Source organism: Paramisgurnus dabryanus, chromosome 14, assembly GCF_030506205.2.
Source record: "Paramisgurnus dabryanus chromosome 14, PD_genome_1.1, whole genome shotgun sequence".
In the NCBI taxonomy this organism is placed as follows: domain Eukaryota; kingdom Metazoa; phylum Chordata; class Actinopteri; order Cypriniformes; family Cobitidae; genus Paramisgurnus; species Paramisgurnus dabryanus.
In genome coordinates this window covers 2183119-2204021 of record NC_133350.1, presented here as the reverse complement: position 1 = coordinate 2204021, position 20903 = coordinate 2183119, and the positions used below count along the sequence as shown (strand labels likewise).

General features: G+C 36.8%; 2 protein-coding genes across 2 annotated transcripts; both read right to left on the bottom strand.

Annotated features, from left to right (window-relative positions):
* Positions 1-689: 689 nt before the first annotated feature.
* Positions 690-10841, bottom strand: LOC135740803 (ADP-ribosylation factor 4-like). Its single transcript, XM_073811846.1, has 7 exons — positions 10713-10841; positions 10477-10557; positions 10280-10389; positions 10080-10151; positions 8201-8220; positions 1885-2039; positions 690-718 (listed from the first exon to the last, which is right to left on the bottom strand). The coding sequence occupies exons 1-7, from the start codon at positions 10777-10779 to the stop codon at positions 690-692; spliced, it is 534 nt and encodes a 177-aa protein (XP_073667947.1). The 5' UTR covers positions 10780-10841.
* Positions 10842-11647: 806 nt separating this feature from the next.
* ankrd13c (ankyrin repeat domain 13C) lies at positions 11648-20699 on the bottom strand. The gene is made up of 13 exons (XM_065259310.2): positions 20236-20699; positions 19220-19261; positions 18195-18299; positions 16134-16219; positions 15780-15825; positions 14986-15052; positions 14101-14245; positions 13869-14000; positions 13628-13789; positions 13447-13526; positions 13217-13315; positions 13043-13143; positions 11648-12948 (listed from the first exon to the last, which is right to left on the bottom strand). The coding sequence occupies exons 1-13, from the start codon at positions 20522-20524 to the stop codon at positions 12818-12820; spliced, it is 1485 nt and encodes a 494-aa protein (XP_065115382.1). The 5' UTR covers positions 20525-20699; the 3' UTR covers positions 11648-12817.
* Between the last annotated feature and the right edge of the window lie 204 nt (positions 20700-20903).

Below are 20903 nucleotides of genomic sequence, written 5' to 3'. Positions count from 1 at the left end.
ATTCTGCAAAGCAAAAAACTGTATAATTATTAAGTGTTTTTAGGCTCAGAGAAAAATTCCCACCGACATCAGAACCTTCAAAGTCCATTCAACACAGAACAAGAAATAAAACAACCTGAAACATGACATATTAGAAACAATAACAAGAAAATTAAAATTATTAATATAATAATAATAATAATTAATAATTATATATAAAATAATTTTGAAATAACAAATCTCATAAAATGAACAATGCAGATGGAGTTTGTTACATATACAGCAGTGTAATTCAATATCTATACCTTTAAAACCCTTTGTATTTCTCATAGAGTTTCAGTATTCTCCTCTGTACTACTAAATAAAAGTGAATCAAAGTAATAGTCAAGAGATCATTTGTTTTGTTTTTTATTACAGGTAGGCTGTTTAGAAAAAAATATTTACTTTCTTTCTAAGTATAATACATGGCCTACAAAATCAGGCCAAATATATAATATGACAAAATATATTTATTAACATAACACAATAGTGAATTAGCAAGATAATGTGTACAATATAATAGCACACTATACAGTAGAAGTGTTGTTTTGAACAATAATGTATTGTCTTCACATTTATTTATCTAACAGCAGAAAATAAACTTTGACATTGGTTATCTTTTGGTTAGCTTATCAGAAAGCCAATCCAGTCCTTCATATAAACCTGATCCTTTAACTGCACAGGTTGGCTGAACGTACCACTGAGAGAGAGACAAACACAGAGACATGAGTTACTTCATATACAGCTATTAGTACATTTCACTATAAAACATATAAAACTAACATCTTCTAGTTATATATGAAATAAAGACCGTCACCTGTCTATCTGTGAGTGCACATAAACCCAATCTTTGTGCCAGCTCATGACTCGCCATGGCTTTGGGTAAATCCTGCTTGTTAGCAAGTATAAGCAAAGCGACATCTCATCCCCCTGCAGCTGACAAAAATACAACAAACTTATTAAATAGACATCTGTATATTTATGAAGATATATAGATATATAGATTATTGCTGGGAAGTTATAATGTATACAGAAAACAATGATGAGGAAATATTTACACAAATTGATTTTAAATATTTTAGGTGATACAATAGTACATTTCTTTCTTTCTTTCTTTCTTTCTTTCTTTCTTTCTTTCTTTCTTTCTTTCTTTCTTTCTTTCGTTCTTTCTTTCTTTCTTTCTTTCTTTCTTTCTTTCTTTCTTTCTTTCTTTCTAATTTACACCATTAAAGCATCTATGGCTAGTTAAAGAACCAGGTAAAAGTTCATCCAGAGGTTGGGCAAGGGGCAATTTGGTATCTTCAATTCATCTAATCTGCATGTTTTTGGCCTGTGTGAAGAAACATTTAATAATACATTTATTGATTTATAATTTAATTTATAAATGTATTTATAAATGTTATTTACCATAAACGTGATGATCTGCTGTAATATACTCAGTGCTTAATTTGTAAAACAATAGGTGCCGGAACGCAAAACGCATATTAGAACAGAGGGGTGCCGAGGCAGGTGCTGGTCCCGGAATGTGCAAAAAACGGTGCTGAAAACAACATGCTACAGTATTTGCTCAAATACTCCCTGACCCTGTACTGTACTACACTAATCTTCAAAACACACAAAGCCCACACTCAGCAATTAATTTTGCAACACGTATATAGGCTACTGAATATAGTTCACAACTACACACAAAGCTTTCTATAATATTAATAGATAAACGCTTGCTTACCTTGTCTAGTTGTCTAAAACTATCCCCACTGCTTTACATGTTGTGCAGCCCAATCTACATTTGTCCATTACAAGCCAGCCAGCCAGGGATAACAGGACTGTTTAATATTAAGCTGAGCTTCGGTCCAATTAGCGCACTACCTGTCGCCAGATGTCCCAACTTCTCCGCTGCAAGCACTGTCCTCCTCTCCCTCTGAATCTGACCAGTGCCGGTAGCATGCTGCACCTGCTCGGTACCGCCGCCGTCCTCGTGTGTAGTTTTAATCCTGGTTCGCTTACTATCATCTTCTTCTTTTCTTTTAAAAAATGATAACAAATTTAACTGTCTTTTCGACATTTTCACGGCGCACGATTCCTTGACGTTTTAGCGGTTATACTAATTTTGTCAGCAGAGTTGCGTAGATGACGTAATTACGCAATTACGCAGTTTCACGTCTGCATCCCACTTAAGAAAAATATAAACGAATACGCGAAATGTCCTTAAAATGTTAATGATATATCTATATATATATTATATTATATAATTTAATTTAATAATATTAATATAATATATAGTGTTTTGTTGTTTTTATACCATGTGATGTGGCGGAGCCATGCAAATAGGTACCGGAACACAGAGAGTCAAACCCAGAGAGGTCCCGGATCCTGTTCCGGCAGGATCCGGCACAAATTAAGCCCTGAATATACTGAGTAGCGGCTGTTTAGTGTAGTTGTGGTGGGGCATACACTGTAAAAAAAAATTATTTGCTGCCTTAAATTTTGTTAAAATAAACTCAGATTTTAAATCATTTCAACTTAATTTTATTGATCTTGATTAGAGATTAGTTGTTATACTTGACAGAAGTCATTCATTTAAGTTGTAGCAACTCATCTCTTGTCAAGATAAATAAGTAGTTGTAACGGACCACCATTCGTCAAACTAATGATTTATGACCCCCTTGACAGGTCGTGTTCTGACAGGTCGTGTTTTATGACCCCTTGACAGGTCGTGTTTTATGACCCCTTGACAGATGGCGTTTTATGACCCCTTGACAGATGGCGTTTTATGACCCCTTGACAGATGGTGTTTTGACAGTTTGTGTTTTATGACCCCTTGACAGATGGCGTTTTATGACCCCTTGACAGATGGTGTTTTGACAGATCGTGTTTTATGACCCTTGACAAATGGTGTTTTGACAGTTTAGTGTTTTATGACCCCTTGACAGATGGTGTTTTGACAGTTTGTGTTTTATGACACCCTTGACAGATGGTGTTTTGACAGTTTGTGTTTTATGACACCCTTGACAGATGGTGTCTTGACAGGTTGTGTTTTATGACCCCCTTGACAGATGGTGTTTTGACAGTTTGTGTTTTATGACCCCCTTGACAGATGGTGTCTTGACAGGTTGTGTTTTATGACCCCCTTGACAGATGGTGTCTTGACAGGTCGTGTTCTGACAGGTCGTGTTTTATGACCCCTTGACAGATGGCGTTTTATGACTCCTTGACAGATGGTGTTTTGACAGATCGTGTTTTATGACCCTTGACAAATGGTGTTTTGACAGTTTAGTGTTTTATGACCCCTTGACAGATGGTGTTTTGACAGTTTGTGTTTTATGACACCCTTGACAGATGGTGTTTTGACAGTTTGTGTTTTATGACCCCCTTGACAGATGGTGTCTTGACAGGTTGTGTTTTATGACCCCCTTGACAGATGGTGTTTTGACAGTTTGTGTTTTATGACCCCCTTGACAGATGGTGTCTTGACAGGTTGTGTTTTATGACCCCCTTGACAGGACGTGTTCTGACAGGTCGTGTTTTATGACCCCTTGACAGATGGTGTTTTGACAGTTTGTGTTTTATGACCCCCTTGACAGGACGTGTTCTGACAGGTCGTGTTTTATGACCCCTTGACAGATGGTGTTTTGACAGTTTGTGTTTTATGACACCCTTGACAGATGGTGTCTTGACAGGTCGTGTTTTATGACCCCTTGACAGATGGTGTCTTGACAGGTCGTGTTTTATGACCCCTTGACAGATGGTGTTTTGACAGATTGTGTTTTATGACTCCCTTGACAGATGGTGTTTTGACAGGTCGTGTTTGACAGGTGCCGCCAGTGTCTCTCTCCCCCTCCATCCCTCCCTCCTTTCTAGCCCGTGCACGTCTCACCACTGAGTGTCTCACAGCGGGTGCGTGTTGTAAACGAGTAAAGATTTCTAAAACTCAATGTTGGTAAAATAATTCACCATTACGGTGACAAAAAGTAAATGTTTATTTTAGATTTAGACAAATCATGAACAAGGCTCTGATTAAAACTTTTGGTTGTAACATCACAAGTTATTTAATTAAATATTCCGTATACGTGTATAGTTTAAGCAATGACCTAAGCCATAACCTTCGGAGCCGTCAATACTACAATCTTTAGACGAAAGTCTAAACTAAATAAAATTTTAAACGGTTCATGAGGTCCGTGAATCTTTTCATGACCTGCTCTATAGTTTCACGCATATTAAAGATCACTCTCCAGCGGTGCCTGACAAAGCGCCGGGTGAGCGTTCATATCTGCCATTTTAAAATAAACTTAATAAATGTAATTCTGTCCACTATGGCAAAATAGGAGTTTATTTTAGATTTAGGGGATTCTTTAACCAAGTCTCTGATTAAGACATGTGTATACGTGCACCGATGGTGACAGAGAACTTATTTCTGACGTTAATAAACTTTTAAATGTTTTTAAGACGTCTTCATCCCATTTTAGGGGTTTATTTTTAATTAAAGGCTTCTTAAGACGTGTGAATATGTGTATATTATACAAAGAGTCTTATATTGTCTGCTCTGACAAAAATAAAGTATTATTTTAGATTTTAGGTGAATTGACTGCGTCTATCTTATAAATACAACTTGATAATACGGTTGTTTTGTCAAGAGACTTCTTTAAAGTCACACAAGAATAAAATATTTTAGTTGTAACTGGTTAAACTTAAATCTGCTATTATCTATTTAACTATAAGCTATATTTTTCTGATCAGCCTCAAACAGAAGCTGCTCTGTGAGCGTCTGGGTGTTTGAGATAATTCACAGCAGGGGGGCTGATTGTAAACTAGTGTCTTTTAAAACCGCTGTGGTAATGTGTAATATGGTCACTCTGTCAAAATAAAGCATTTGCTTGTCACAAATTATTTAATGAAATACTCAGCATGGGTATAGCAATGAACTGTGTCAAAACCACCGGAGGCCGCCAATAACACATTCTTTAGACTAAAGGCTATTTATTTTAAACTAAATAAAAGTTGAATCTTTTCAGGCATAGTATTCTGATCACACCATTAGATCGCGCTCCGGCGTTTACAATAGAGAACATACGTGGATGCGTGTTCATATCTACCGTTAAGAAACTTTTAAACGATTAAAAACATTTTCATATCATCTTCTGGGTTTTGTTTTAAAGTAATGACATCTTAAAACCAACTGTGAATATGTGTTTATTACACAATAAATGTAATTCTGTCCGCTCTGACAAAATAAGGGTTAATTTTAGATTTAGGGAATTCTTTAATCAAGTCTCTGATTAAAACACATGAATGCGCGAACCACCGTTGCCAAAGAACGTACGCTGATGCGCTCTTATGGCGTTAAGAACCTTTTAAACGTTTTAAGACATTTCAGCCCCTCTACTGGTTTGAATTCATTAATGTCATCTAATATCCAAGTGTGTACATGTGTATTTACGATAAATGTAACACGGTACGCATTGCCAAAAAAAAATATTTCTTGAACATGTTATTCCAGTGTGTGTTTCTAGTCTTGCGAGTGCTCGTCATATTTATTGATGTGAAAAAAAAAGCTTGTTGTTTTGTGCGGTCGGGTTCTGGACGGACAGTTTTTATGAGTCTCTCCTCACCATACGTTATCACCCCAGCGGCCCTAGTGTGTCTGAACAGTGGTGGTGTTCAGTGGACCGTACTGTTTCTAAAACTCTGTGTTGGTAAAATAAGTGTAATTCAGACCCCATTGACAATAACTAAAAGGTTTATTTTAGATTTTAGGTAGAGCACCAGAGCCTATTTTAGGGGAGACACTGCAGGATCTAAAAGTTTGTAACAGTACAAAATTATTTAATGAAATATTCAGTAAGTTTATATTTAAGCAATGAATTGTACCAAAACCACCGTAGGTCGACAATTCTTTAGACTAAAGCCTATTTATTTTAAACTAAATAAAAGCTGATTCGCTTCACGAGATCTGTGAAGCTTTTCAAGCAGAGGGTTCTGTTCAAGCCATTAAAGATCGGGGCTCCGACGTTCACAATAGAACATACGCGGTTGCGTGCACATATAGGCCATTAAGAAACTTTTAAACGATTAAAGACATTTTCATCTTATATTCTGGGTCTGTTTTAATCTAATGACACCTTAAAACCAACTGTGAATATGTGTTTATTACACAATAAATGTAATTCTGAGCGCTCTGGCTATATAAAAGTTATTTTAGGCATATCATTATCCCATACTCATAAGATAATGATTAAAACATGTTATTGCATAGAGCAATAAACACGCACACACATAAACAGACTGGATGCACACACACACACACACACACACACACACACACACACACACACACAGACACAAGCGCGACTCGGTGCTGCTCATGTGACATTAGATATAAACTTACTCATACACACCTAGATGTTTAATTATAGATTGTGTATAAGAACGTTTGATGTTACAAAAAATTAAGATCGAATAGCTTTTGTTATAAAAGTCACATGGCCGTTTCATTTTAAAAACCCGCATGTTCAAATCAGAGGCGTTCTAAAACTAGAAATGCTGACAGAATTGCATTTGTTGTATAATAAACACATAGAGGCTGGGATCCACAGCGGATACAAAACCAGGAAATGGGGTCAAAATGTCTTAAACATTAAAAAGTTTTGTTTTTAAAACCATAGATATGTGAGTGTATGTGTTTATTGCTCTATGCAATAACATGCTTTAATCATTATCTTATGAGTATGGGATAATGATATGCCTAAAATAACTGTTATATAGCCAGAACTCTCAGTATTACATTTATTGTGTAATAAACACATATTCACAGTTGGTTTTAAGGTGTCATTAGATTAAAACAGACCCAGAATATGAGATGAAAATGTCTTTAATCGTTTAAAAGTTTCTTAATGGCCTATATGTGCACGCATCCGCGTATGTTCTCTATTGTAAACGCCGGAGCCCCGATCTTTAATGGCTTGAACAGAACCCTCTGCTTGAAAAGCTTCACAGATCTCGTGAAGCGAATCAGCTTTTATTTAGTTTAAAATAAATAGGCTTTAGTCTAAAGAATTGTCGACCTACGGTGGTTTTGGTACAATTCATTGCTTAAATATAAACTTACTGAATATTTCATTAAATAATTTTGTACTGTTACAAACTTTTAGATCCTGCAGTGTCTCCCCTAAAATAGGCTCTGGTGCTCTACCTAAAATCTAAAATAAACCTTTTAGTTATTGTCAATGGGGTCTGAATTACACTTATTTTACCAACACAGAGTTTTAGAAACAGTACGGTCCGCTGAACACCACCACTGTTCAGACACACTAGGGCCGCTGGGGTGATAACGTATGGTGAGGAGAGACTCATAAAAACTGTCCGTCCAGAACCCGACCGCACAAAACAACAAGCTTTTTTTTCACATCAATAAATATGACGAGCACTCGCAAGACTAGAAACACACACTGGAATAACATGTTCAAGAAATCTTTTATTTTGACAATGCGTACCGTGTTACATTTATCGTAAATACACATGTACACACTTGGATATTAGATGACATTAATGAATTCAAACCAGTAGAGGGGCTGAAATGTCTTAAAACGTTTAAAAGGTTCTTAACGCCATAAGAGCGCATCAGCGTACGTTCTCTGGCAACGGTGGTTCGCGCATTCATGTGTTTTAATCAGAGACTTGATTAAAGAATTCCCTAAATCTAAAATTAACCCTTATTTTGTCAGAGCGGACAGAATTACATTTATTGTGTAATAAACACATATTCACAGTTGGTTTTAAGATGTCATTACTTTAAAACAAAACCCAGAAGATGATATGAAAATGTTTTTAATCGTTTAAAAGTTTCTTAACGGTAGATATGAACACGCATCCGCGTATGTTCTCTATTGTAAACGCCGGAGCGCGATCTAATGGTGTGATCAGAATACTATGCCTGAAAAGATTCAACTTTTATTTAGTTTAAAATAAATAGCCTTTAGTCTAAAGAATGTGTTATTGGCGGCCCCCGGTGGTTTTGACACAGTTCATTGCTATACCCATGCTGAGTATTTCATTAAATAATTTGTTACAAGCAAATGCTTTATTTTGACAGAGTGACCATATTACACATTACCACAGCGGTTTTAAAAGACACTAGTTTACAATCAGCCCCCCTGCTGTGAATTATCTCAAACACCCAGACGCTCACAGAGCAGCTTCTGTTTGAGGCTGATCAGAAAAATATAGCTTATAGTTAAATAGATAATAGCAGATTTAAGTTTAACCAGTTACAACTAAAATATTTTATTCTTGTGTGACTTTAAAGAAGTCTCTTGACAAAACAACCGTATTATCAAGTTGTATTTATAAGATAGACGCAGTCAATTCACCTAAAATCTAAAATAATACTTTATTTTTGTCAGAGCAGACAATATAAGACTCTTTGTATATACACATATACACATATTCACACGTCTTAAGAAGCCTTTAATTAAAAATAAACCCCTAAAATGGGATGAAGACGTCTTAAAAACATTTAAAAGTTTATTAACGTCAGATATAAGTTCTCTGTCACCATCGGTGCACGTTTACACATGTCTTAATCAGAGACTTGGTTAAAGAATCCCCTAAATCTAAAATAAACTCCTATTTTGCCATAGTGGACAGAATTACATTTATTAAGTTTATTTTAAAATGGCAGATATGAACGCTCACCCGGCGTTTTGTCAGGCACCGCTGGAGAGTGATCTTTAATATGCGTGAAACTATAGAGCAGGTCATGAAAAGATTCACGGACCTCATGAACCGTTTAAAATTTTATTTAGGGGTCATAAAACACATGACTTTTTGTCAAGGGGTCATAAAACACGACCTGTCAAGACACCATCTGTCAAGGGTGTCATAAAACACAAACTGTCAAAACACCATCTGTCAAGGGGGTCATAAAACACAAACTGTCAAAACACCATCTGTCAAGGGTGTCATAAAACACAAACTGTCAAAACACCATCTGTCAAGGGGTCATAAAACACGACCTGTCAAGAAGCCATCTGTCAAGGGTGTCATAAAACACAAACTGTCAAAACACCATCTGTCAAGGGTCATAAAACACGATCTGTCAAAACACCATCTGTCAAGGGTCATAAAACACGATCTGTCAAGACAACATCTGTCAAGGGGTCATAAAACACAAAACTGTCAAAACACCATCTGTCAAGGGTCATAAAACACGATCTGTCAAAACACCATCTGTCAAGGGTCATAAAACACGATCTGTCAAGACAACATCTGTCAAGGGTCATAAAACACGATCTGTCAAAACACCATCTGTCAAGGGTCATAAAACACGATCTGTCAAGACACCATCTGTCAAGGGGTCATAAAACACAAAACTGTCAAAACACCATCTATCAAGGGTCATAAAACACGATCTGTCAAAACACCATCTGTCAAGGGGTCATAAAACGCCATCTGTCAAGGGGTCATAAAACACGACCTGTCAGAACACGACCTGTCAAAACACCATCTGTCAAGGGAGTCATAAAACACAAACTGTCAAAACACCATCTATCAAGGGTCATAAAACACGATCTGTCAAAACACCATCTGTCAAGGGAGTCATAAAACACAAACTGTCAAAACACCATCTATCAAGGGTCATAAAACACGACCTGTCAAAACACCATCTGTCAAGGGAGTCATAAAACACAAACTGTCAAAACACCATCTGTCAAGGGGTCATAAAACACAAAACTGTCAAAACACCATCTGTCAAGGGTCATAAAACCCGATCTGCCAAAACACCATCTGTCAAGGGGTCATAAAACGCCATCTGTCAAGGGGTCATAAAACACGACCTGTCAGAACACGACCTGTCAAGGGGGTCATAAATCATTAGTTTGACGAATGGTGGTCCGTTACAACTACTTAAATAATACTAAGTTGACATGACTTGTAAATTCGAGTTAATTCAACTTAAAATTTTGAGGCAGCAAAGCATTTTTACAGTGTATTTGACAGAAAAATCCAGGCTGTTTTTTACTCCTAGTTCATCCCAAAGAGTAATGCAGAGTTCATATCTGACTTACCATCATATTGAGTTCTGCTGCTGCTGTCTCAATTCTCTCAAGATCACTGCTGTTCACCACAAAGATCAAACCCTGAATTACACACACACACAAACACACATATATATATGTTTACTGCAGAGCTATGTGAATTATGTAAGTCATGCAAAGACACAAGATACTGAGATTGTGTCATGTTGTTGTATGTTCCTCTCTGTTACCTCAGTGTTTGATAAGTAATGTCTCCAGAGACCTCGCATTACAGATTGACCGGCAACATCCCAAACAGTGAAGGAGATGTTTTTATACACAACTGTCTCCACATTAAAACCTAGAGAGATTTCATACAGGCCACAAGTCTATAGATGCACTTTAGTTGATATACAGTATTACTGCCGCTATGTCTAGAGGTTCTTACCAATAGTTGGAATGGTTGTGACAACTTCACCAACTTTGAGTTTGTAGAGGACTGTGGTCTTTCCTGCTGCATCCAGACCCACTTACAGTACAGAAGAAAGATTTACATTCACTTTATAATACAAATACAACATTCACAACTTCAAAAAAATCTAATGATAAATAGGTCAAATAACGAAAGATTACAATGAAAGGAATCAAATGCACAACAGCACAACTGCGAAAAGAGATATTTACTCATAAGCAATCGAACCTCTTTATTCTTAAACAGACGAGATAAAACTGAGGAGAAGAAAATGCCCATATTAGCGATGTTTTGTTTTTGTCAGTTGTAACTGATGTTCAGATGTTTGTGTGTCTGTGATGTGAGTGTCTGTTGTGTGTTTATATAGAGTCACAGCAGCGCACTTTCACTTTGATTGACAGCTCAACACTCCGACACTCCGGTGACACTTCCAGCGCGTCCAGAATGACGTCACATTATAACCCGGCTTCATTATCTTTTTATGATAGAAAGACTGACCCAGATGTTTCTATGCTTTTACCGATCCTTTACTTCTTTATAGAAAAGTTTTCAGTAGTATGTATGGTGAACTGATAAACTGCAGAAAGTACTGTGTTTATTGTGTTTATATTTTGGTACGGTTCGAAACACTTTAGCAGCTAGGAACAACAGTTTATAATACATTATAAAGTATACAACAATATGTTTTCATTTGGTCTGGCACGTTATTACTGTTTAATAAACACATAATAAATTCAAATTCACTTGCATTACATGCTTTGATAGTTAAATATTTCATCTTATCTAAGCAGCATTGATGATAGATGGTTACATCACATGTCAAATGACTATTTAACAATCACACTACATGATTTAGCTGAAGTATACTCATGAGGTGGGTTTCTCCTGACAAGTAATGGATTTACATTATGTTTAGTCTTTTGTTGTCATGTGTGAAATCTTTATATTAACACATGACCTTCAATTTGTCTAGACCGTACAGACATATATCTCATTAATAATATATAAAAATGATACCATTGAGTTCATCATCAGAAAATCTGCCTGTGTTACACTTTCATTGTTCAGTAGTAGGTCTTATATATTATTCAATATATCAGTAATATTTCACTAGTAAGGCCAGAGAGTTTTATTGTCACACAAGCCCTGTGGTTTGATATGTGGATATTTTTATTAATTACAATTTGTCATGTAAAATTTTTGCAGGGTTGACACAACAAACTTCAATCCATTTCTGAAGAGTATTCGGCATAAAACAAAAGTAAAAAGAGACATTAAACACATTAAAATAAGTCGGTAGTAAACTAAAGATGTCTTTCACATTAGCCAGTGGTGGCACATGGAAATGTTTCGGCTTGTTTTTATTCTGGAAAAGAAAAGGAACATAAAACTGGAAATTCCCATTGAGAGACCGCTGGTGCAAACGTGACATGAACGTCTTTCCATTAGCACACAGCAAAGAGCGATAAAACAGTCAGACCATCACTGAACTCTCTGAAACATTTATACACGATTATCTCTATAAACATACTTCTCAGTTATACACTACATTTGAAAACGCCTTTAAATTTAAATGTATTTACATCCATCTGTCAAGGTGAAAATAAAGTCAAAGCAATTATTTCTGACAGTTCTGTTCAATTCTGGACCTGTAGATTCTCCCTGTTAACAACAACAACATGTGAGAAAGATCTGAGTAAGAAAACAACTGAATCCTGTAAAGTGATGAACCATGAGCCCGTGTGAAAACACATTTCCCATAATGCAACACAAACAATAAGAACAAGCAGAATTGGGAAGAAAAGTGCTATTTACAATTAGCAAAAAAACGTTTTAGAAATGAATGACACATAGGTTGTGATGTTTTCATACAGTTCAGATCATATACACAAGTCTTCTGCTTCCCTCTTAAATATACAGCTTTTCATTAAGTGAAGTATACAAGTTTACAAAGATATATCTGAAAAGGAGGCTTATGTAATAACTTATAATGCCACGTTTACTGTCAGCTACAGAGTAGACGAGATGTTTAGTGACAGCTCAGACGTCCACGTCGCTGTGTGTTTAAAGTAACATGACTGTACCGATTCTCTCAGCACAGTGTTTAATAATGTAGTGCGCCGTTCACACACTCAGGTGTTTTCAGACGGCAGCGTCCGTCAGTTATGCACAATCCCTTTATATCCAGATGATATGAAGTTTTATCTAAATGAAACTAGTTTATCGGTCTCTTCCATGTTGAATTCAGACCTCAGGGAAACGTTGATCTGGTTAAAATAAATGTGAGGTCGGGGAACGGAGCGGGATTCAGAGCAGCTCAGAGATCAGGAAACCTACTGGGATCCTCTTTGTAGTCATTGGGAATTGTAAAGATGGACTCGTCAAACTCATCGTAACGAAACTCTTGAAAGGTCACTGTGGCAGTGATGGTGGGAAACACAGGGATGTCTGCAGTAGAGAAACACATCATCATCATCATCATCATCATCTTCATCAGAACATTGAACTATGTTCAAGATGATATAAAAGTGTGTGTGTTTACCTAATTTAACAGGAAATCCAGGTGGGAGTTTCATTTGAACAAATTCTCTGAGTTTATTAAAGTGCTTGAATGGCGCAATCACCTCCAAAACATTTAATAACCTGTAAAGAAACTCCAGTGAGGTCGATCTGAATGAATATTCACGTCTAATGTCATCTATAAACACACACTTACGACTCGATGCCCAGTGGGAAGTCCTGACTCATGGCTACAGTAGCTTTAAAGTTCTTCTTACTCTCTTTGCACACGAGCTCTCGGCCGAGATGAGGAGCTCTGAGGAGACATCACCATTTATTACCTTCAGATCAATTCTAGCACATTTCACAACACAATGTTTCAGCACTGTACTGTGTGTGTATCAGAGAGATCCTCATGTGATGTTTGTGTATTTTTTCAACACATACTTTCCTGTCTCTGTGCTGAGGTACTCCTCCCAGGATATAGTGTTAGGAGAGGGAGCGGTCAGTGATTGACGCCTCACCGGCTATCAGAGAAAAAAAGAGGGAATTTAGAAAAAAACACCATAAACACCACACTTGTTTACATGACTTAACCATAGTAAGCTAATATTGATACTGAGCTCACCTCAAAGTTTTGCTCGATGAGATTTCCTCCTTTACTGAAGCTCTCCATGATGGCCTTGTTCCTCAGAATGTCCTCCTCCGTCAGGTGTTCACGTCTCTTCCTGGACTCCAGAACAAGACCGTTGACCATGTAGAAATCGGCTAGAAAATTCCCCACCCGTTCCTGCGGCAAGAATCAGCGAGGACCTCAGTTTCTAACCGCAAATCTCACATAGAGCTGATGTTTAATGTAAGGGACTCACAGTTTTATCTTCTCTGAAGAGCCAGCCCGTCTGCGCCCGTGAGAAGGTGATGGATTTGGTGGAAAGAGTTGCAGAGTAGATATCACTGCTCATGAGGATGTCCACCTCTTCTTCTGTCTCCATCTCTGATTCCTGAAACAGATCTCACTTATTTAAAATATGTACGTAAAACTAACACTAAACTATAAGTAGTGTTTACTTTAATAAGAACTGTGTAGAGATTAAAACTCACTTCATGATGGATCCGCTGATAAACCTTCTGCTCGTTGTCTAAAACTACAAAAGACTCAGATGGAAGTGCGTCACCGTTGAAGATGAAGCTCAGATCTCCTCGCTGACACTTCATATCAGTGAAATCAATTAGTGTCGTGTCCAAACTAATACAAAAACACATGAGGAGATGAATGAATTACACTTGTGTGTCTGTAATTCATTTCATTCATAAGTGATTGCTTAAACTTCACTGTCGTACAGGTTTACATCAACATGAGCATAAATAAATGACATAAACTCTCTCTCTCTCTCTCTCTGTGGTTTTACTAGTTGTCTTGTTTACGTGTGAATCAGTCTCGCTGTGTTTTCAGGACACAGAGCTGTAAATCAATGTGAACTTTATAAACAATGAACCAATCAGATAACACAACTGTTATATACAATAAAACACACTGTCATCTGTCTTCAGCTGGACTTCATTCATGCACATCTATCAGAATCAACACAGTTTTAAATAGGAACAGAAAAATATTAGAGATTCAAATGTTTATCTGAAATCATTATTCTGGTAACTGAAATGTTTATTTTTTATTTACAAAGAGAACAGAGACTATTGTGGGTAATGAACCAATAACAAAATCTGTCTATGAGTGACTGTCAAACACAAACACAGATAATAAAGTAAAAGTCATTGATGGAGAAATAATCTGCAATGAAATAAATATTACCAGAGTAAATATCTACTGATCCACAGACAGCACATTATAATGATTATCATTAGAGAAATAAAAACCTGTCAAAGTAAAGATGATGTATGACAGCTCGATGTACTCTCGTTCAACAGTATCGTGTGGAGATGAATAATAAAACATACAGAAGTCTTTATTAATGCTATCAAACTTACCGGATATTAATACCCTGTTTGTAGATCTTGCAGGCATCCGAGGGTAAAATCCGTGAAAGTAAAGGCACTGTAGGATTTAAAAAACAAAAACTAAATACACATCTGCAAGACCCTGACATGAGATCATCATAATGTAAAACATCCTCAGTTCTCCACAAAAACTCTCGTGTCATGGACAGTAGCTACGTTTACAATCGACCAAATAATCTGTTTGTAATCACATTAATGGCTCAGTCATATTGAAAAGTCTTTATGTAAACAACTTCATCAATACGATTAAGGTCTACTGGATGCAATTTTCGATCCTATTGAAGATCCTTTTTTTGAGTTGGGTACTGTTTAAACTATCTCTGTGGGGTTTATTCCTACGGGTTAAAGATGAAAGGATTTCATTCATTAGTTCTTGGTATTTAGACTGTGAATAGTCATTGGGATGCTTTTGGGCTTGTTTTGAATGTCTATTGGAATGGTTTTGATACGCAAATCAGGCAACCCTTGCGTAGACGTTCGGTTCAGATTCTATATAATGTAAACCAACATTTTAATCAGATTGCAATGTTTAGGGTGCATGTAAACTGTATTGTCGTAACATTCAATTGTATTAAATTCAAAGTCAAAATTGACAAAATTTCATCATAGCCCTTGTTTGACCAGCAGGGGGAGTAACTCTGTTTTACTTATGAAGGCCACACCCACAATGACCTCAGAGTCATAAACAATCCCTTCAAACTCCAACAATCAACACACTGAGTCTCAATAGTCAAATGAGAAATGATGAATAGATGTGAACTCACCCCAGCTCTGAAAATCCCAGTGAAGCTCTAAATAAAAATCTCCAAGCTAAAAAAAGAGCAAACAGGACTGAATGAATAAATGAATGAATGAATACTAAATACAGGTCTGTATACATTAACATCATCGTGTTCATTGAAACTCTGATACAACTACAACATGTTCATTTCTTCATCTGACAAATATTCAACATCTATCTTCTACACGGAAATAACTAATCATCATCATTCTAATAAAAGACCTGTGGGACATTGTCCATCTCTGATAATCACACGTTTATTAACACGAATCACAGATTATTCATGTTGTAACCTTTCATAGATATTGAGTGAAGTATTTCCTGATAAAGTCTTTACCTCTTTCAGGGCTTTCAGCAGACGAGGTCTCTTATCCTCCACAGTTTCTCGTGATTGTTGTTTCAGTTTACGCAGGAGAGCCGTGACTGTAAGATAAAGACATCAAGTATAAAAACATCATCATTCATCTGATGAAGATTCAACATAAACACACAGACACAATATTACAATACTGTAAGAGGATGCAGTGAAGTGTATTGTTTGTGATCTGCCGGTCATCACACCATCCACTGACTTTAACAATCAGCTAAAAACCCATCTCTCATGCCAACATCTTACTTACTAATTAAGAATTTAATATCTTTCTCTATTTTCCATCTTTATCTGTACATTTCCTACAAAACAAGGTACTAACCCTTGGCTATGTATAGTGTGTTAGACTTGATGAGATTAGTTCTAGTGCCCTTATGCATTGCTGTTCTTGTGTTGATCTTATTGTTTACCTCATTTGTAAGTCGCTTTTGGACAAAAGTGTCTGCTAATGACTAAATGTAAATGTTAGACACATAGACAGAAAGAGTCTGTATTTTTGTGATAAAGCCATGGTCAGACAGATAAACCAATGCTTGTTAGTATCTTTAACTGTGAGAACAATGAAAAGGTCTCATTTGTGTTTATTTTAATTTATTATTTCTATTTGTCTGTAATGCTGCTCTGGATCAATGTGTCAATTATACATTTTATATCATTTAAATAATTATATCAAACCAGAGCAAATTCACAATGGGGCCTTCAGTCAACAAACCAAAGGCAAAAATGATGTTTACGTAGATTAGGAAGAAGCCTTGAGATTTTCTTAAAGTAAGTGTCTGTACTGTGAGTAATAATACGATAAGCAGTGTTTATACTCTTTAACCATTGATAAAACTTAAGCGCATATATACATCAACACACAAATACACAACTACACAATCTGACTCACTGGATCTTGTAGGATGTATTATGTTGATTAGCAACACAACTGGATATCATTTTACACAAACTTATGTAATCACTCATACTTTTAATTACACTCATTATCTTATTAATAACTTAACTCATACAGAACTAGAGGACATTCCTGTTAACCCATTATTACACTGCTGCTACATACAGAATAATCCAGCAGACAGACAGACAGACTTGTGAGGAATGATGACAACTCATGATCATGAATATCTGACAGCTTTCAGCCTAAAGGGACACATGATTCATCTAACAGTACTATCATATCATTCATCTATTAGGTGTGTGTGTGTCATACTCATATCATCTCATAAACACACACTTCTGATTCATATCTGCCTTCAGAGAGACACTGAATTAATGATAACTGTCTTTCTAATACCTTTAGACAGCAAACATATAGGGGTGGTTTCCCAGAAAGGGATTCTTTTAAAACAGGCCTTAACAAACATGCCTTACTAAAAACATTACTTGTGTGCATGTTGAGGAAAAACAAAGGGCACTGATGTATTTTAAGATATGTCAGTGCAAGTTGTTTTCAGTTTGGACAGATCTTACATTTATTTTAGTCTAGGTCGGACTAGTCTAATCCCTGTCTAAGTCAAATAGGAACACATGAACACATTTTAAATGACTCTAGTAAGTAAACAATTGATATGATTTAAAGGAAACTTTAAGAATATAAAGTGAGTAATCAGACTAGGGCTGCATAACAAATAATCGTTTGCAGAATAAAAGTTGTGTGTGTGTGTGTGTGTGTGTGTATATAATAATTCTGTATATAAATACACACACATACATGTATCTATTTAAGAAATATTTACTTCTATTTACATTTTTATATGTATATATAATTGATATATAAATATGCAAATACACATAATTTTTCTTAAAAAAATACATGCATGTTTGTGTATTTGCATATTCAGAATTATTACACACACATACATATGATACTTTTATTCTGCATATGATTAGTTGTCATGCTAACTAGATCAGAGATGTCGTACAGGAAACATCACACACAAATCTTTACCACAGTCACTCTACATTAATAAAGATTAACTGTGTTTGAGGTTTAATCTGTCATCACATCACGACACAAGCAGGACGTACTCATCTGACGATCTCCGTAACTGATGGCTTCAGCGAGTGGACTCCAGCCCTGAGCGTTCTTCACCTTCACTGGTGCATTATGGGCCAGCAGAAGATGAGCACATTCTGATCAACACAAACACAGTTATTGTTGAGAGACATACTGAACTTTTCATTAACAACAAACTCATCATGTCTCTGAAACAACTCTATTAGAAATACAAAAGATGCACTAACAAAAATCTTGCTGTATGACACGTGTAAATGTCACTTTATCAACAATATATCTGTTGTTTTATTATTAGGCACACACACATCACACCTCTTACTAGATGAGCTACAAAAAGGGAAACACAACACCCAATTTAAACATTAAAGCACGCCCAGGAGCTTTATTTATCATCTCTCATCTGCAGCGGTCAAAAAACAAGCACTTTAATTTGCTCTGAAGATGTCTTACTCTAGATTTCCACTGTCATACACACGCACGCACGCACGCATGCACACAATCACACACACACACACACAGACACGCACACTTCATCTTGCCTAGTAAAAACCAAAAGAAGGAGGTAACCAGTGGGCTCTGTTCTCTTGATTTTGTTGTGGTTAATGTGATCTCGGGTCAGGTTAAACCTCATTCTCTTTGATACGGGTGAGGTTGTGTGACGTTTGATGGATACAGGTGTATTTAGGGTGGGGTCAGTGTATTAATATCATAGAGAGATGACAGTGATTCAATCTATCTGACATAACAACACAAACATCTGTACATATTAATCAAGAGTCAAGACTGCTGTCTGTGTAAACTAAACCTGTCAAGTACACTCCACAAGATGAACTATTATAGATGAGACTATTTTAGGATTTGGCATGAACATTTATTGCTTTGGCACAATTAAACAAATCCATTCGCCTAAATTCTTCGCTCAAATTCCACCATACAGACCCTGTGTGTTTATATGAATCCATTATCAGTTTAAACGTGTCAACACACAAGTCATCATTACAGATCAGTTTAGTTTCAATACACATTCTTCACTCACCTTTATGACCCATCATAACAGCCAGATGAAGAGGTGTGTTACCTGTAAGAGATGAATAAATCATCATTAAATAAGAAATTATAGACTTTCACCACACATTTACATGCACAGACACTACTGAGCTGTTTTCAAACATGACCTGAACAAACCAACAATACAAACTTATTTTCTCTGCATTTCTCCAGAGACTTACATGTGGGTCTGTACAGTTCACTTTTGAGTCCTTAACAACAAAGCTCATGACGTCTATAAAGCAGAATTGAGTCTGGTTCATAATTCAGAGAGATTAAAATGAATCAGAAATGACTTCAAAGATAAACTCATTTTCAAGCATGACTCTTTTCTGGTTGACTTTAAAACATTTTAAACACTACAGGAGTTTCTACAAACACTTTTTACTTTTGTTTACAAACCAGAAGACATAATCTAATCTAATGGGTTTGGGTAAAGTACTACACCATTCAACAAATGTGAAGAATGAAAAACAATGACAAAGATGCTGCATGTATTTCTCTCATGCAAGACTGAGTATTTAAATGAGTTTGTCACATCTTAAAGAGCTTCACAATGCTGTCTAGATAGGGAGCTCAGCTCACTAGTTTGAAATTACTCGGTTGAGTTCGGTAAAACAAGGTTCAGTAAGAACTAGTAGTGATGTTTAATTATGGATCACTATGATTCAAATTCACTATAATGTGGATCACCGTGAAATTTCACTTTAACGTTAATTCTTTTGAAACATAAAAGTGAAGACCGAAACATAAAACATTAAATCACTGTTCTAGATTAAAATGGTTCTGAATCATCATCATCACTATGGTATTGGTTCACTCAGATCTCTGTGATTATGAATCACCGCGGTTCGGAATCATTTGGGTTCTAGATCAGCGCATCATCACTATGTTTGTAGGTCAACGGGGTTCTTGATCAGCAGATCATGTCTAGATCACCATGTTATTGATTGTGAAGTAGTTTGTTGTGGGTCACAGTGGTTCTAGATCGTGTATGTGTCTCACCGTGCACATCCTTTTGCGCGATATTCTGGGTTCGGATGAGCGATGACAGCTTCCGCACGTCGCCTCTGAACACACACTCGTGCACGGGATACGCGCTCTCAGGTTCGCTGTGGTTCTGCTGTGAATTGGATCGGATGATCTTATGATTGTTGCTGCAGCTGCTACTGAAGATCTTGTTGGTTTTGTTGGCTTTGATGGGCCCGGTGGCCGCCGGTTCCTCGTCCGGCTCCAGCAGATCCAAACCCGACTTGCGCTCTTTGCGCACCGAGCGGATCTTCTCCCCCGTCATACTGACACAGATGAGTGGTGTAGAACAGCAGCCCGCACAACATGAACACGCTCCGGTGACTCGACGGAAACTGACTGGAACGAAACACACACCGGAGCGACGCGTCGAACGGTAAACAAACGACACTCACACCCTACGAGCTACAGCCATCTGCCATCTTCCGCTCCAGCTCTCGCGAGAATGACTCTCGGTGTGGAATTGAGACAGGAGGTGGTCTCGCGAGAACGAGAGAGGCTCGCCCTCATTGCAAAGAAACAATCGCGAGAAGAGATAACCTCGCGAGAGTGAATGAGCGCTTCTGTTTTTCGGGCAGGAACAAAGTGTGGAATACACAAAACCGTTGGGCTGTTATAGCATTTCACATTTTAAACAAGCTATT

Excerpts from the sequence above, each read along its gene's own strand:
- LOC135740803 (XM_073811846.1), bottom strand. The coding sequence starts at position 10,779 with ATGGGCATTTTCTTCTCCTCAGTTTTATCTCGTCTGTTTAAGAATAAA. Across the intron at positions 10,152-10,279 it reads ATTACTTATCAAACACTGAG|GGTTTGATCTTTGTGGTGAA; the intron begins GTAACAGAGAGG and ends TGTGTAATTCAG. Across the intron at positions 719-1,884 it reads GTTGGGACATCTGGCGACAG|TGGTACGTTCAGCCAACCTG; the intron begins GTAGTGCGCTAA and ends TCTCTCTCTCAG.
- ankrd13c (XM_065259310.2), bottom strand. The coding sequence starts at position 20,524 with ATGACGGGGGAGAAGATCCGCTCGGTGCGCAAAGAGCGCAAGTCGGGT. Across the intron at positions 18,300-19,219 it reads TGTTATGATGGGTCATAAAG|AATGTGCTCATCTTCTGCTG; the intron begins GTGAGTGAAGAA and ends TGTGTTGATCAG. Across the intron at positions 13,527-13,627 it reads TCATCGAGCAAAACTTTGAG|CCGGTGAGGCGTCAATCACT; the intron begins GTGAGCTCAGTA and ends TTTCTCTGATAG.